The following is an 18,291-nucleotide window of genomic DNA, read 5'->3' on the forward strand; positions in this document are numbered from 1 at the left end:
AGCCTGTGACCACCTCTTGTCTTGTGCAGGGAGAGAGGCTGTGATTGTGCTTTTTGTTCAATGTGCCCCATGCTGGCTTGTTCCTTGCCAGTGATCATGGGCAAGGAGCAGCCAAACCACAGTCAGACCTTGGTGCTTGTGCTCTGCAAGTCACTGGCAGTGTCAGATCTCACAGCTCCAGCCTGGGCTGCAGTAATTATAAATAGCTTCTCTGTCTTTGCACAGGAAGGGAAGTGTCAGTTCTGCAGCACAAAGCAGAAGAAAGGTGCTTTGTGCCATGTTATCACTTCTGGAACTGGTGAGCCTTGTCCCTTTAGCACTTCACTGCAGTATTTACAAACGTGTTGCAGAAGTTGGCAGAAATAATCCAGACTCTTCTCAGTCTTAGCTGAGCTTTGTGTGCTTGAATTTTCCTTGTTTTCTGTAGTGGTATCCAGCTTCTCAGCTGGTAAAATTGTTGTACAGCAGGGAAATAGTAACACAGGGCATGAAATCAGAGTTCAGGAGGTGTTTGACATTTCCTTAGAAGAGGAAACAAGGATGCAAACTGGTGAGGATCAGGAGCAGGTCATTCCAGCTTGCACAAGGAAGGAGCTGGGCTCTCCCTGCTGTCAGAGGAGCAGAGGGAGGTGGATGTCTCTCTAACACAAGACAGGGCCAGGTGTAGCTGACAGAAAATGCAAGAGCAATATTACAGGGTGGGGAGGCAGAGAAGAGATACTGAGCTTTGTGTTTTCAAAGCCAGGTGAGATACTGAAGGAGATGAGGACCTGACTAAATGTAATTAGGTATTCAACTTAACTTCCACATCTGAGAGCTCCCAGTGCAGTTCCCCACAGCTCTTGTTTATCCTTCATCTGTGTCTTCATTTCAAAACAAAACAAAACATAGTGGAAGTTTCAAAGAAATCCTGAGGAAATTAAATTCCCAGCATCCATTAAAATACAAATGTGCTTTGAGCACCAGATACCTTTTTTTTTTTTTTTTTTTAGCTTCTTTGGGCAATTCCAGACAAAATTAAGTCAAGAAACATGTAAATCAGAGGGGGAAGGGGGGTCCTTTCTCATGGCAAACTCTTGGCTGCTGAAGGCTTTTGTGGCCTCTCAAATATCTGTACTTTCTCATTCTGTTTCTTCTAAACCAGGGAATAAGATGGGAAGATATGGAGAGAAATGCTGTTTCTCTGGAGAGAACTTGTCTTTTTTGTGTAATTTTTGTCTTTCTTTAATAGAGTCGTGGGAGAGTTTCACCAACTTTACTCTGCATATGCAAACTTTACCTTTCTTTTGGCAGATTGTTTGCTGGGACATGTCTGATCTGTCTACAGGTGTTAGACATAAATATCTAAGTCAGATACGATACAAAAACCTAGTAAAACATAACCTTGATGAAAGACTGCCAAACTTGTTTTAAGCTGCTTTGGAAAAATGATGTAATTTACCTTTTTTGCCATTGTAACAAATGTCCTGCCCAGTTTTAGATTGCACCTGCAACTATTTTCAAGTTGTTTTAGAAAGTCAGCAAGAGGAGTATTTCTTTTCATAGAAGGCTGCTGGGCCTTTTCAAATTTTATTTTTTTTTTTCCTTTTTTAAAAAATTATTACTGAGAAAGGATGACATTACTGTGAGTTACAAAGGTAGTGAACATGCTGGGTCTGGTCTTGTGCAGGGTCATGTATCCCACTGAGGTATTGCCCTTGTCTTAAGAAAGGACCCACTTCTAAAAACTCATGGATTGACAAGATGTGGTGTAAAACAAGCATACTGGTTATTTTTTAAATTGAAATTACACTGTTTAAAAAGTTGTATTTAGACATTTTGAAGGGAGCAGACCATTATCTAGATAAGACTCATTTGAACACAACTTAGTATTACTTTGGTCAAGCTTTTCATGAAATTAGTTGTTGTTTAGAGGTTTAAGCTACTCTGAGTCACAATTTTTTTTTAATGTTGGAAATATTATGCTTGAAAATTTACAAGAATGTGACAATCTTAACAGTTTTCAATGTCTGACTGTCAAAATGTGGGTTGGCCTTTTCAGAAAACAATTTGAAGCAGACAGAGTACTTAAGTGTAAATACATCTACTTGCACATGAAATATTACTAATCATTATCAGTTTTAACTTCTTAAAATAAAGAAGGTGATGACATCAGGCTGGAGTAAAAGCCAGGCTGGTGAGTCAGGGGGACTGTTGGACCCTCAGTGCAGTGGGAGTTTTGTTTCACAGAATGGGTCTGGGGGATACTCCTTGTCCTCCCAAAATATGGGAGCTGCTCTCAGAATTCATTGCTTTTATTATTGGGAATTTTTGCTGGTGTGTTCACATACTGGATGTATTTGTTGCCATAAGTGCTGCTTATTTCAGTATTATTTGTTTTACTGAGTGTCTGTGTCTCCCAGGGTGCGTGAAGCTGCCATGACCAGCCTGATGGAAGTGACACTGCTGCTGGTGCAGAACGAGGCAGAGCTCATTCATGCCAACATGTAATTAATATTCCTTCATCTATTAATGCATTAATGTTCCTGTTCTTAGCTCTTAGAGCTGCATCCAGGCCCTGCAGGAATGCAGTGCTGTGCTCACTCCTTTATTGGGTGGGACAGAACTTTGACAGAAGTACATCAAGCCCATACAGATGTGGAGGATGTTACATCTGGTTTCCAGAGAGAAAACCTTGTTGAGAGAGCCTGGGTGGCAATCCCACCTTGGGATTTGGGCTAAACCTGCCACCCCTGTGGTGCTTCCCAGTAGTGTTCACTGAAACAGTGAAAGCAAACCTGCCTGCTTATCCAGAGCATCACATTGTTAGTCTGGGATGTGATCAAATGTGAGCATGAGTTTGGATTTGTTTCTTTGCAGAATTATTAGTAAAGAAATAAAGAAAAATAATTTACACTGAGCTCCTGATTTTTAATTTGATAATACGGTACTCCTAATAATAAAAGAATTAATAATACCATTATTAAAACATCGCTTGAGCTGCAGCAAAACTTTCCTGATAGTGTTGTTGTAATGGGCCAATGTTTAGGTGAACACATGGTTTGGGTTTTAATTTAAAAATCCCCAAATGCTGGAGGACACCTAGCAGGAAAGTACTGGATTTTCTGAGAGTACACTGCTCACTAGTGCCACTTTTCAGGAGCTTCCTCCTGTTAATCTGTTTAGACACAGGTTGTCCACATGGAACTGAGAAAAGCATTCCTGCCAGCTGGATCCCATTTTCTAAATATTCTGGGCCTTGGTGTAACTGAAGGAATTTTAGCTGGTTTTGCTATCATTGGTGGCCCTTTCTGGAGGGTAAAGGGCCTTGTGGGACACAGTATTATAGCTGAAAGTTTAGTTGTGAACCAAAACAAAATAGGATATTGTTAAAAACTGGTCAGAATTGAAGTGCTTTATGTATGATATGTAGGAGAGACCTTGTCCTCTGCTCCATGTGCAATTTTCTACTTCAAAATGTGCTTTTCTCAAAATTTTGCTCTATTCCATCTGAAATGTAGCAGTTCAGCCAAGCCATAAAGCACTTTGTCTTCTTGGATGAAAGGTGGGGGAACATGTGTAAAAGGTGAATAAAATGCTCTGTAACATTAATGTCATGCTGGTTTTTGATTGATTGATCTGTGGAAGATAAAGCCTCAAGATTCTGTCACCATGTGGATGTGTTAAATCACTTGTATGTTTATTCTGAGGAGTTAAACCAGAATACTTTCCTAGCAGGATCATTCTTACTCATTTAATTGAAACAATTTAAATCTAAATACAAATTCTACTGCTTAAATTTCTGATAAATTGTTTTCTTCTCTATAGCTGCAAACAGATTATGTGCTGGCTGGCTCAACAGTCAGCTGAAAAAATAGATAAATTCCGAGCTCATGCAGGATCTGTGTTCCTTACTCTTTTGCACTTTGACCATCCTCCAGTTCCACACATCCCTCATCGAGAAGAGCTAGAGAGGATATTTCCAAGGTAAGGTATTGAAAAATATCCTAAACCAATGAAAGATAAATGCACACAGTTACACTTCAACCAAGCAACCTGATGTAATTTTTGTGCTCAAATGCCCAGTATGGGCATTGGTTTTGTCAGGATTTCATTGAATTGTCCTATGAGTATGCATGAGCATATTTTTTTCCTCAGCTGGCAAACATTGATCACAATGATAGTTCTTAATGAATTGTTTTGTTTAAACCAAGCTCTAGTTGCAGTACTTTTCCAAGATGGACTTTCTAGTTAAAAAAGAGTGAGAGCAGCTCATTCCTGAGTGGTGATTATGATAGCTGATGGGAGTGAGGAACATCCAGCTCTGTGTTTGAGGGAACCACAGCCTGCTGTGGCTCCAGGTGCTCTGTCTGTGAGGCTGCTCTCATCAGCACCATCAGTCTGGGAGGCTGTGGTGGCCTTTGCTGGGGTAGGTCTGTCCTTGGATCAAATGTTGAATAGCATAGAATGAAACTGCAAAAAGAAACTTGTGTCTGAATGTAGGCAAAAGTGTGTGGGGAAAGGAAGCTACAGTTCAGTCTTACCTAGATCAGAATAAGGATTTGAGGAATTCTACACTTTACTGGCAGTGGCTGAAGCTTTGATTTATATTTTCCCCGTATGCTCAAAGAGCAATTTTTGATTTGATATGTAGGAAATTCAGAGACCTTCTTCCCTGGTGTGGATAAGCAATATGGGGAAAGAAAAGCAGTGCACCCACACAAGGTGATTCTTTTCCTTTCCCCTTTCAGGTCGGAGAAGGAGACGCTGAACTGGAACGCGGCGTCGGAGGCTTTCCCCAGGATCACCCAGCTGCTGGGGCTGCCAGGCTACCAGTACCACGTGCTGCTGGGGCTGTGTGTGTCTGTGGGGGGGCTCACAGAGACCACGGTGAGATGGGAGAGATGGGAGAGATGGGATGAGAGTACCTTGTGCTGCTGGGGCTGTGTGTGTCTGTGGGGGGGCTCACAGAGACCACGGTGAGATGGGATAGATGAGATGAGTGCACCACGTGCTGCTGGGGCTCTGTGTGTCCCTGTGGGGCTCACAGAGTCCATGATGAGATGGGATAGATGAGATGAGAGCACCACGTGCTGCTGGGGCTCTGTGTCCCTGGGGGACTCACAGACACCTCAGATGAGAGCACCGTGCTGCTTTCCAGCCCCATGGGCCTCTTGCCTTGCATTGTCACAGTGTCAGTGGCTTGACTTGCTGAGTGTGCAGGGAACAAGGAGTGAGGGCTTTGTTTCTCCTCTCCTGGCCTGGCAGCACCTGGGAGTTCCAGCCCCACAAATCCCTGCCCTGTGCTGGCTGTCCCAGCTGGGATCAGAAGCAGAGCCCTCAGCTCAGTGCAAGGGGATTGATTTTCCCCAATGAGATGAAATGACAGTTCATTTGTCACCTGATGCAAGATGTTAGTTGTTGTCAGTAGGTGTTAACAGTATGCACAGGTTTCTTTTATTAATTATTTTGGATACGTTTTCATAAAATACCAGTGAGATGTCAAAAGTTCCATTACAAAGAAATATCATTCAAATGTCTGTCAATCCTCTGAGCTTTGCAGTCCTTATTTCATTTTTCTGGCATGAACAATCTCTTTATCACTGGCTTTGGCAGTCTGCTATGCTGCCCAATTTTTCCCTACTTTCTTATAATTTTAGTGTATCCTTCTGTCCTTATATTACAACTTGCATTGGTAGTTTCAGAATTTTTCGTTTCCAGATATTTGGCTTAAAATATTTTTTGATTTGTTGTAGCCAAAGATGTAAAATATCAGAAGACCATTTTGGGGGTAAGGACATGGTTCAGTATGACACCACAGAGAAATATCAGACCAGAAAGAGAATATTTTGTACTGTCAGTTCAATCTTTAAATCCCAGTGGTCCTGTAACAGGAGGAGGAGGAGGCTGTGAGTCAGTGCCCCAGCACTGGTTAAGAGTGTTTCTAATTAAGATTTCCAACTCAAATTAAGAAAACTGATAGAAAAGTGAAAAGTACTGGGAAGCAGACTTTTTGTGGAGGGGGAGCAGCTCCTGCTGGGTCACAGAAAGGAGGTAAAATTACCTGGAGCTTGTCTCCCAGGCTTCCCCTTGTCAGTCACAGCTTGCTCAAGTGATTTTTTTTTGCCTGTTCCTGTGAGTTCTGCTCTTGGGATCCAGAGATGTCTGTGAGCCTTTGGTCTGATGGAGCAGAGTATTTGGTATCTGTGCAGTCTCTTGTATTTAAACCAATTCTGAGCATTTTAGTGTTTCTAAACTAGCAACTAATTAAATGGCAACGTTTATTTTAAAGCTTTGAAAACATGTGTGTGTTGGTTTGTGACAGTAATTATCAGATAGACAGTGTAACTCTTAGCAGATTTCTTTAATAGCAAACATGCACATGAAATTCAGCTTTCAGTCAAGCACAGTTAATTATAGGAGGCTCCACCAAAACCAAAGTTATTTGTCTAAGTATAAAAAGGAGGAAAGTTTTGGAGAAACAGACATTCTGGCTGCTAGCTGGGGTCAGAGGAAAATTCTTATTCAATATTTTAATTTTTTTTTAAGTCCTGGTTGCATTTAGCTATGAAAAGTTGGAACAGTTCAGTTGCATGCAGCTCCCTTCCCTTGTCACCATCTGCCAGTGTGTTAAGGGAAACCTTCTGCAGTGTTTTCAAACTGTGATTGTGAAATGTTAACTTTTCTGTGACCCTCCAGTTTTCCTTAGCACTAAAGGCTTGTTCTGGCTAAAATATTCTCCAGGGCTTTGGAAAGAAGATGACCTAATTCTCTCTTGAGCCAGCTAGAAAGGCAAGGGAGGGCACTTACACTTGGGAGTGTATGTGTGTGGTGAATTACTTCTAATATCTAAAATGTGATACAGAAACTAGAACTGATGTGTTTTACAATGACTGGTATTCAAACTATTCTGTCAAAGCCTGTAGCATTCTTTGCTCAATATCCAGAGACTGATTTAAAACCTTAATAGAATATTTTAAGAACAATCCTATTAAATCCATATGAAAGAAGCAGCTTTTTAAAATCTTGGGTGGAGGAAAAGGATTGTTGGAATATGTGTTCTTGCAGTAATGTGTGTGTTCCTGTGATTCTCTTCCCTCTCTCACTTCAAAAATATCTGTGCACATGCACACATGGACATGGAAGTTAGAAAGAAGATTCTTGTATATACTGTGAGATAATCTGGGTTCAGATGTCAGTTTGTCTTTTAGTCATCTCAGGGAATTAACAAGAGAAAGGCTCTGTTGTGATTCTGTGGTCAGTGGCAGTTTGGCTGCAGCTAAAATTGCTCTGCAGTATATTTAGCAAGAGTAGTTCTTTGTTTGGCTTTTAAAAGAGATTTTCTGCAGTGAGCCGTGTGGGGTCTCTGAAGTGTTCTGGTGGCAGTGGGGCTGCTGGAAGGATTGTAGCTCAAGCATTGGAAGTAATCTGGAAAAACAGAAGATGTCATTCCCTGTGGGGTTTGGCACTCTGCTCCATCACCATGGTTCAAAGGGCACTTTCTCTGTGTAAAAGAATCTTCTAATTATACATCTGGCCCACAGTGGTGCATATTTCTTATGGCTGCATAAAACCCCTCAGTCTGTGGAGATCAGATGTACAGTGCTGGTCTTTCTCCAGAGCACAAACCCTGCAATTGCAGAGGTCAGGATATAATTTTGATATAATTTCATTATTGTTGAATTACATTACATTCAAAATTTTATTGAAGCACAGAATGTCCTATGATTCCCCTTCCCCTAAAGAGGGAAAATTGCATTTTAAAATTGTATGAAAATAGAGAACAAAAAAAAAAAAAAAAAAAAAAAAAAAAAAAAAAAAAAAAAGGAGCAAGATACTTTGAACTCTAAAGGTTCTTCCCAGGCAGTACCAGAGCTGTGTTACTGTGTTAGATCTCACAGACAAAAATATTGGGATGTTAGTAGGTGATAGTCTAAAACATCTGGTTACTGGGACACATCATATGCAAATCAATGCATATTTGGTGGAAGAAACAGGCCCAGAATCCTCTTTTCTTGGTTGAGAGTTCTTGACAAAACACATTTGAGAATAATTCCAGGCATTCTTGTCTTACAGAAAAAAATAGTGTGAATTATGATATTCCTACTTCATGTAAGGTATCAGTGCTGCAAAGTACAAACCAGAGCCCAAGGATGTGGATCAGATGTGTAATCACTGATGGGTAGCTGAGATTCTGGATGAAGCAGATGCTCTGTTACAAATAAGCCTAAGCTAATTCTTTCTGACCACATCAGTCCCACCTGTTGCCTCAAAGCTGGTTTTGGGTGCTGTGCCTCTGTTCTGCAGAGCTGCTGGGCACAGTTTCGTGAAGGTTTGTGTAGAAACCACTCCAGGCACAGGAGCTGGACTTCTCTTACCTGTGCCTTGGTTCAAGAGGTAACACCTTCAGGGTTTGGTTTCTGTCCCCAGGGGAATGGTGCCCCTGGGCACTGCTCTCTGCCAGAGCATCTCCTGCTGCAGGATCTGCTCCTGCCCTCAGGGCTGGGGCAGTCACACCTTGGCAAAGCCTGCTTTTGCTGTTTCATAAGAACAAGGTCATTCTCAGGCTTCTCCTAAATTTGTATCCAAAGCTGTCCCAGTTCCAGCCCATTAACCTCCTAATTTCCTTTCCCAGTCCTTGTGGAACCCCAGGGAAAGGTAAATGTCACACGTTTGATGTAGTGTGAATTTGTGTTCTGCACAGATCAGGAAGACATTTGGAAACATTCTTCTCTGCAAATGCTCAGGAGCAGTTAAGATTACAGCTCAGATACTGAGGCTGGGACAAAAGGAGTTCACCTGAGGAGAAAATTAGGATTTAACCTGTTCATGTCATATTGTTATGGAGTTTCTGCCAGTATTGGGAAAATGCCCCATTTTTCAGTCTCCCAAGCAGTTACATGATGGATTATCCACACCTGTACTTTGGTATTGTTTAATTACTTGTGCTGTGCTCATTCTCCAGTGTTTCTCATATCCTGCTGCTCTGCCTTGGTTTGGCACAGTCCTGGAGCACCCACCTGCAGCTGTGCTTGCTGCCTTTTACTTTCATGCCCTTTTTTGCCTTTTCAAGTCATTTGGATCTGCAGAGAAAGCACTGAGTCATTCAGCTTCCTTCAAAAAAAAAAAATGGTGTGAGATCTCTGAGGTGGTTTAAGAGACAAAAGAAGTAGGAGAGAAAATGACACCACCTCAGATTTTTTTCTGAGATTTCTTCTGCTTGTTGTTGATCCCTGCTCTTGGAAGGTGTTAAGACAAAATATTTCTTTTTTATTTATAATAGTTTTAAATGCACAGATTATTTTAAAGGGTAGAATATATAATTCAGCAGGTTTTGAATTTTCAGGAAATTTCTCTTACAATTGTATATCCTGTGAAGAAATTTCAGTGTCAGGACCCAGTTTATACTGGGCACACTGGGACACACACCAGTTTTGCTTTTGGAGTATGAAAGAACCACACTGGGTTCAGTTCAGTGTAGCTGTCTTGTCCAGATTTTACTGAGATTTGTTTGTCATTCTGAAACTTGGAATAACTGAATAATTTCTCCAAATTGCTTGACCTTTCTCAAGAAATATTTCTGCTCCTTGCCCAGGATGCTTCAGTGCAGAACAAAGTGTTAAGGTTGCAGACTGTGCTGTTTGCAGGCCAAAGCTTTGGGAAAATAGCTCAGAGTTTTGAACCAAGGCTAAAATATTTCTTTTTCTTGGGTACTGATGCACCCAGAAATGTTACTGATACGAGTTTTGTTAGATAAAATGTTTAAATAGAGATTCCTCTCATTTGCTTTTGGAAAGACACTTGTGATGTTTCTCATCCTCATCCAATATTTTATTTTCTTTCCTTGATAAAATGGTCAGGCCTCTGAGGAAAAGGGGATTCCCACAGAGGCTGTGCCTGCTCCCATGCCACACAGCAGGTCTGGCAAGCACAGTGGCTCCTGGGGATCATGGAATCAGGGAATGGTTTGGGCTGGAAGGGACCTTAAAACTGATCCCATTCCACCCCCTGCCATGGGCAGGGACACCTTCCACTGTCCCAGGGTGCTCCAAACCCACCCAGCCTGGCCTGGGATATTCCAGGGGTCCAGAGGCAGCCACAGCTTCCCAGGGCGCCTGTGCCAGGGCCTCCCCACCCTCCCAGGGAGCAATTCCTTCCCAATATCCCACCTGAACTGTGGGGAGCTGTTGAGTGGTGGCTCATGGCCAGTGTGACCCCATGGACTGTGTCCAGCTGAGCCTTGAGCAGCAGCACTGGCCCCTCTCTGCCCAACTGGCTGATGAGGTTACTGCACTTAAACCAACAGCCAGTGTTTCTGAGCTCTGTGTCATTCTTAACCTGGTTTTGCCGGTGGTTTCTGTGGCCCAGGAGTTTGTCTGCAGGGTTCAGTTCCCTCAGCTGTTTAATAAATACTATTTGGAGAAGTCCTGGTGTCCTCCTGCACCTCCAGAGTCATCACAGAATTATTATCTGAAGTGAAGCAGCATGATCACAGTGGTTTGAGGGGGTTTCATTTTGAGAGAAAGAAAACAATGACCCTTTAATGTGGTCTTTTGTCCTGCAGTGGCAAACTTAAAAAGGTAAAACCCCCCAACTTCCCTTGGAAATGGGTGAGTGCAGGTAAGATAGGCATGGTGCTGTTGGGGGCTGTTACTGATCTGTGCACGTGCTGCTGGAGGAGTGTGGAGTCCTGCAGCCCCTGGCTGTGTGTGGCTGTTCCCTGCCCTTCACTGGGGGTTCCTTGTGTTGCAGCTCAGATACTCTGCCCAGAGCCTGTTTGAGTACATGAAGAGAATCCAGAGTGAGCCCAGTGCCCTGGGCAGTTTCTGTGAGACACTGCTGAAGGTGTTTGAGGACAACCTGCACAATGACAGGTAATGCTTTCCTTGGCTTTTGGAAGTCAGCTGGTGGCACTGCTAGTGAATGGCCAAGGCACAAGCATTTGCTCTAATACAGCTGTTTGGTACAGCAGGACCTGTACAATATAACTGTAAAATATATAACCAAAATATTGGAGTGATGGCAAAATATTTTGTGTATTCAAGTTTTTAAATCATAGAATGGTTTGGATTGCAGGGGTCTCAAACCTCATCCCATTCCAGTCCCCTGCCTTGGGCAGGGACACCTTCCACCATCCCAGAGTATTCCAAACCCATCCAACCTGGCCTTGGACACTGCCAGGGGATGGGTCAGCCACAGCTTCTCTGGGCAACCTGTGCCAGGGCCTGCCCACCCTCACAGGGAAGGGTTTCTTCCCAATATCCCTTCTAAATCTACTCTTTTTCAGTTTGAAGCCATTCCCTGTTGTTCTGTCACTACTGTATTTTTATTTAATTTCTTGACTCCAGTGACAAAGTATGACCATGGTTATTCCAGCTGACATGTGTTGGTTCATTTGGTGATGTAATTTCTGATACAGTCTGTGGAATAGAGTGTTTGTATCCTAGAAAACAGATTAGTATTTCCTAATACTGTCAATTGTGTTTTTGGGACCCTGCAAATGTACAGCAGGTGTGTTGGTAATTAGGTTTTCCCTTTTGGCTGGGAGGAATGTCCCTGTTGAACCAACACACACAAGGTACTGAGCAACCCTCTGTGTAAATCAGAGTTCTCATTTACCTATGTGTAGGTACATAGGAAGTTCCTTTCTTTGCTTCTGATTTAAAACAGTATATATCTGTGAAGAAATGCATTTACCTTGTTGAATCATTTTCTTTCCTCAGGGTGTCTGTGCCTCTCCTGACAATGCTGGACCAGATGCTGGCCAATGGCTGTTTTGATATGTTCACTGAGCAAGAGAAGTGAGTTGCTGGAAGTCTCTTTGGTTTATTTCCCACTGTGCAACAGGGCTCTTCAGTCTTGCCCTGGCAGCTGCTGGGTGTATGTCTGGGGGTGCACAGGGCTCCAGGTGTGAGTCTGCATTGCAGTGCTTTAACTTTCCTCAGGTGGGACAAACAGCCTTGAAAGAGTCCTGGTAAAATCCTTGGCTCTCGTGTCTGTGTAGAAGTGTGTTACTTGTTCATTGTTTGACAGCCAGGACATTAATCAAATGCAATTTGCATGTGTCTCCTGGCATTCTTGGACCAGTATCAGATCTGTTCTTTCATTTTCCATCTTCCTAAATCCCTGCTGGTTGAAGCCCATTCTTTGCTGTACTGGGAGCCTTGAGCACTGGCAGTGTCCTGTGTGGTGCTGCAGAACCCTCTTTGCCTCCAAGCTATGGCTCCTCCAGTCCCACTGCTTTGGTCAATATGAATATCTCCAAAGATGTTAATTAAGATTCTAATAAGAATAATAAAAAAGGCATGTCCCAGCTCTTCCTCCCTGAGCTTGGTCTTGTGGGAAGTGTTCAGCTTAGGAACAAATAAATATGAGAGATACTCCAATGTGGGATCATGAGGTTCAGCAGATGTTTCAGAAAAGAATTATTTAAATTTCAGTAATATTAAAATCTATTCCACAAGCTCTCCCAGGCAGCATCTGCAGGTATTTACAGAATTGTGTAACCTGGATCCTGCAAGCACAGGTACTGGATCAGGAACTTGTTGATTCAAGAATTGCTCACAGCAGATAGGTTGGAAAGCCTTCATCATTCTGAAAGTTTTGATTGAGCCCACTCTTGTCTTGAAGTGTGGCTTTAGATAATATTTCTTAAATTGCATTTGGCAGTGCCTGTTTGAATGGGAATTTAAAGTGAGTGAAATACAGATGGAGTGAATATTACTTGTTCAGTTTGGTAATTGTGCCAGGGATCTGGGGCTTCCACACAGATTCCAGTCATCCCTGCTGGGGAGGGTGAGAGATTATGGGTGGAAATTCCAAAGTTTTGTCTCCCAGGGCACTGAACAGAAACCAAGTGGTAGCAGCAATGCCTTTGCTGTGTGAGTGACTCAGACTCAACCCTGTGGTGCCATTGTGATGCTTTGTGTAAAAGACCTGAAATAAAATCCAGGACTGTTATATGGGGAAATATTTTGAAGCTGATCCAGATGTATTTGATGATGAAACAAAAAAAAAAAGAAAATTAGTAATGAAGCAGCCAAGTGGATCATGCTCATGTCAAAGAGTGAAATGCTGGCCTGGAGTGCAGAACTTGTTTCCACACAGAGCCCAGGGAGGGCAGAGCAGGGGGGAGGTGGAAGAGTTAAAAGATGGAGAGATTTGTTCATACATGTGCCAGATTTGGGGAATGTGGGTGCCTCCTGGTGCAGAGCTGTCCAGGGGTGAGTTACTGTGGGTACTTCACAGGGAGCCAGCTGAATACCCAGGGCTCTGCCATGCTCTGAGTGTGGATCAATTTTGGGTGAGCCCAAAATTCCATTTCATGCAATGTTTGCATTTTGTTACTCTGGTAATTCCTTTGAGTGTAGTTAGGGATGAATCCACTGATCCTGGCTCCAAGGCCTGCCTGCCTGACCCTACTCCTTTTTGAACAGAAAAGGCTGACTTTGGGTCTGGTCTCTGGAATGGAACCATTTACTCCCTTTCCAGAGCAGCCTCCATAAAAATGTGTAAGAACATCACAGGGTGGTGGGAAGATGGAGGCACTGCTTGATGGCATGGAAGGGCCACATGGAAAATGCCTGCAGTGCCAGGTGGCTTTATCTAGAGTGTGCCTGAAATACCAGCTGAGATACATGAGATACATGCTTGTGTTTTTCCTTGGGATGTTCAGCTTCTGTTTCATTTCCTTCCCTCATTATTTTATTACCATGTTGGGCTGAATGGAGCTTTAGCAAGGGAATTGGCATGTAGGATGTCTGGCATCAGGATTATACCTAAAATGCCATCAAATAGGCAAGTGTTGCATTGTCAAAAAGTGTTTCCAAATGCATTTTGGAGTTTGAAATGGAAACTGTGCACTCTCCCACATATTTGTTTTCTAATAAAACATCCACAGTCCAGAATGGGTGATATCCAGCAGTGCTTAATTTAACCAGGATTAGGAGCAGTTTGACCCTCATGACTGCTCCAGTTAAAACCATTTGCCACAGGGTGTCACTCCTGCCTTGCACAGGTGGAACCCACCAGGCATTTTCCTGCCTTTTCACACCCTGCAGCTTGTACAGTTTAGAATATAAAGCTCTACATTTCTGGTGTGCTTCTGCAGCTGAATCTCAGTGTTCAGCAAGCTCTGTGTGGTTGCTGTGTGATCTCTGTGCAAAAGGACAAGTGAGCCCTGAGTGTTGCTGCTCCTGTGTCGTGGTTTGGATGCTCGTGCTCAGGGGAGGTGGGTTTGCCATGTGTGGAACAGCAGGGATGGGGAGTGTGGGGTAAATACCTGTCCTGTGGGGCTGGTAATGAATCAGCTTTAGTGTCACCAGGATCATCAAAAGGCTTTCAGAGCTGGCTCCTCTGCTGTCTTAGGGAAAAGAACAGCTTTGGGCATATTCCAGGCTGTTATTTCCTACCTGTCCTAAGGTGCCATAAACCTGCTTGTCCAGCACGAGAGGTTCCCTCCCCTCCCTCGTGCTGACAGGAGAGGTTTGTGTCACTGCATGATGAATGGCACTGCAGAACTGCTCTGGGTTAGAAGTGCCCTTCTCCCACTCAGCCTGGGGGGTTTCCTCAGCCTCCCAGCTTGTGCCAAACTAGGAAGGGAAGGGAGGGAAGTGGGTTTCTCCTGGCAGCAGGGCAGGTGAGTGCTGGGCTGGAATATTGGTGGTGCTGCAGCATCACTGACCTGCTGCTCCCCCCAGAGCCCTCAGCTCTGTGTCACACAGCCCAAACCTCCTGATTCCATCCCAGAGTTTTGGAGGTGCTCTTGTGGCAGTGCAGGCAGTGTTTGTGGTTGGGACAGCTCGGGGCAGAGCTCCCAGAAATGCAGCAGCACAGACCAGTGACTGCTGCTCCAGCACAGAGGGACCTGGCAGCTCCCTGCTGCTGCTGGGACCCTTCAGGACAGGCAGGACAAAGCAGAGTGACCCCAGGCCACTGGCAGAGCTGGCATTGCAGTGTCACTGGCCACAGCTCCTGTGGCTGCAGGATCCCCAGCACTGCTGGGTGCTGGCTCCTTACAGGTGTAGTGAGATGGGTCTGATACTCAGTGCCATGCAAACAGAATGGAATGACAGTCCAGGATCTAGTGCTCTCTGGGGTACTAAGTGCCATTTCTCTCTCTGACATGTGTGTAGTTTACACATTCAGCAGAAGCACCCATGTATTGTCTCTGCTTTTTTCTGGCGATCTTGCAGTGCTTTAAGAAAGTCTGTGTCCCCACTGATCTCCAGCTGATAATTTCCATGTATCCATGCTCCCATGGATTTTTTTAAGCAATTTTACTGCTGTTGCATGAGCAGCCATGCAGCAGAGAGCTGGCAGGGGCTGGTGGCAGCTCCACCCCAGCACTCTGGCAGTGCCACGTGTGCCCAGCTCACAGAATGCAAAGAGAACTTCAGACTGATCCCTTCTCCCCAGTGCTGTGCTGTTCCTGCTGGCACAGTGCCCACACAGGAGAAGGAATTTTCTCAATTTCCTTTACAGAGGCCAAGCTATTTGAGTCATTTGAGATCACACATAGGTTAGCTTTGGTTATTGCAAATGTGGAATTGGCAACCAGCAGAAAGCAAAGTGCATCTGTTTTAAACACAAAATGCTGCTCATGAGGTTCCATGTTTTAGATTTATTCCAGATGCTCTTGTTCCAATTGGTCTCTTTGTTGCTGCCCTGCTCAGCAATGTCCCAGTTTAAATCTCACCTAATTCACTGTATGGCCTGGCCTGTGCTGAGAGCCAGGCATGCACTGCAGGGATTGTAATTAGGCTCTTGGTGTAATTGGGGTGGGAGGAGGAGAAATTCCACCAAGGTAAGACAAAACATACCTCAGCATTCAGAGAGCTCTTCCCTCCCCCACCCAGACAGATCCCTGCCCATAGACACACACAGACTCATTCATGCAGATGTCCCTTGTTCCCACCATGGGTAGAATTCTTTACCTCAGTTTACCATGGTTTCTTGTTCAGTTTTTTTTAAACAGGTCACTATTTGCCAGGATTTTGTTACAAATTTTTAAAAAGTCATTAAAAATCACTAACTCTTGTCTGGAAAACTCCACAGAACAAGGCACATTACCTTAACAAAACATCTTGGCACTGCTATAAACATCTTATTTTAAATGTTCTGCCCTTCAACAGATGACAGTACCCAGCTTTCTTCAGCAGTTTTTATCCACAGCTTTGAATTGTGGTAGCAGAAAATGAATGTTACTATTTTTGCTTTCTGCTTTTCATACACAATACAGTGAGGTTTCCAAAATACACAGCCTAGAAGTTATTGTGCTCACTAGACAAATATGAAATAGTTTCTTTTGCATCTATGGCACTTCAGCCTTGAGTGTGGCAAGTAAAAGATTAAATAATTTGAACTGAAATAAAAGCATTAGTCCCTCTTTCCTTCTCTTTAATAGATCCTTGGAATAACTAACAGTACTTGTGTTTGTACGAGTGTCTGGGAAAGAGCTGTGAGAATCACGTTTCCCAGACTGTGTGGAAAAAGAAAAGAATTTGCTAAATATATTTAAAGATGGTTTCATGGCTGTACACGTAATAGAACTGTGGCCCTGTGTTTAATTACGTTGTCTGGAATCACTGAAGGAATTTGGGCTGTGAAATGGTGGAGTAGTTAAGAACAACATTCATCCCCTTTCATGTCAAGTTTGGTTGGAGACCTTAGGGAATGACCATGATGATGCACAGGCTGAGTAACTGTTATTTGGCTGTAGGATAATGCAATTCCTGACATAGTATTTCTGATCATTCCTCACTGTTTAAACACAAGCCATGGCAAGCCAGTGACCCTGTGTGGACAGGACTTGTTTGGCTAAGAAGAGTTCACTCCTCAGCACACAGATAATAGTAGTGTAAATAATTAACAATAATTTCTTCCCTCTCTTGTTCAAAAACCCAGAGGCCCAGGAACGTGGTGGCCAAACTGCTGAGCTGGGGGGGAAGCACAAACCACCCTGCAGTGTGCCTTGCCTTGCCTTGCCTTGCCTTGGAATGTTACTTTGGCACCCTGACCATCATGAAATGTCTTTAAAATCCTGCTGAAACCTACTGCTCACCTTTTTTCTTTCTCATTTTCAGCCATCCCTTCCCAGTGAAGTTGTTCACCCTGTGCAAAGAAGAGATCAGAAGGTCCAAAGACATCCGGAAGCTTCGCTCCAGCATAGGAGTGTGAGTCAGTGCAATCAGTCTTCTCTCCTAGAAAGTGAGCAATATTTACCTTGGCAGATGCAGCAGTTAGGTCTGGTTCATGTGGAATTGAAATGGAAAATGCACACAGATACATGTGAATGAAGGTTGGGAGAGTCTCATAGTTCTGGGTGGTTGAAGTGAAATGTGATCTGATAAAGTTGAATGAGTTTTAAAATTTTTATAGTCCTGAAGATGCTTAAAGGGAATAATTTGCTTTTTCTTTGTAGAGAGCACAGCTTCCTCTCCCTGCCTTTTTCCCAATGTCCATCTTCATCCTAGTCCTCAAAATGTGCTTGTACAGTTAAAACCCAAGATCTGTTTTTTCTGATATTTTCTAGATTTTGTGGCCTGATTCAATTTCAAGGAGACATGAGAGAGAAAGTTTTCTTCCAGTTGTTCCTCCTCCTTTGCCATCCTTTTCCTATAGTAAGTAGTGAAGACTTTGCACATTATCAACTCTCATCTTTACAATACTTTACAAATGAAAAAGAATTCAAAGTGTATTAAAGCAGCACTCTCTTTAGCAGGTATTAATGCATAGAACAGGCTTTATTTCTCAGGGATCTGCTCTCTGCAGTGCTGCCCCCTGACCCTGCTGTGACCTTCCACCTCCTGGCCTTACTGGTTAAACTGGGAGCAATGCAGGTGCCTCAGCCATTTGTTTCTGGGAGGGCCTGTTCACCATTTAGTGCTGAAAGCTCCAACCAGATAAGTTGTTCTCAGTTCTGTGATGTTTCTGAGAGTGGCAACACTGGAGTAGGGCTGGTTCAAGAAAATTAAACATTTTTTGTCAGGTGTGACAAAAGCTGGTGCGGTGCAGGAAGGTTTAGCAGACTTTCTACCTTTTTCCTGTAGCTAACAGGACACAAAAATGTACTGGAGATCATATGTGTGATGGTATTATTTTAGTCCTTTAAAATCTGTGCTGACTTAGGAAGGCTTGGGGTTAGGTTTTTTCCATTGCAAAACCTGTACAGACTCTGCAAAGTTTGGTACTTCAGGTTTCTGTTCCGTTTCCATGTTGTGTGTACTTGCTCCATGAGGAATCCTTTGCAGGAGGGACACAATGTTAGAAATGGAGTGAGATCAGTTCAGTTCTGTGGTTTTTTACATCACA

At 43.4% G+C, this 18,291-nt stretch overlaps 1 protein-coding gene across 1 annotated transcript in view; it reads left to right on the forward strand.

Annotated features, from left to right (window-relative positions):
* Positions 1–18,291, forward strand: part of TBCD (tubulin folding cofactor D) — a 114,511-nt gene that overhangs the window by 91,337 nt on the left and 4,883 nt on the right. Inside the window, exons 31-37 of the mRNA XM_056506014.1 lie at positions 2,403–2,486; positions 3,808–3,966; positions 4,731–4,869; positions 10,732–10,853; positions 11,703–11,780; positions 17,064–17,153; positions 17,513–17,600. Coding sequence (XP_056361989.1) covers positions 2,403–2,486; positions 3,808–3,966; positions 4,731–4,869; positions 10,732–10,853; positions 11,703–11,780; positions 17,064–17,153; positions 17,513–17,600 — 760 coding nt within the window. The remainder of the gene's footprint in view (positions 1–2,402; positions 2,487–3,807; positions 3,967–4,730; positions 4,870–10,731; positions 10,854–11,702; positions 11,781–17,063; positions 17,154–17,512; positions 17,601–18,291) is intronic.

This window comes from Oenanthe melanoleuca, chromosome 18 (genome assembly GCF_029582105.1).
Source record: "Oenanthe melanoleuca isolate GR-GAL-2019-014 chromosome 18, OMel1.0, whole genome shotgun sequence".
NCBI classification, from domain to species: Eukaryota; Metazoa; Chordata; class Aves; order Passeriformes; family Muscicapidae; genus Oenanthe; species Oenanthe melanoleuca.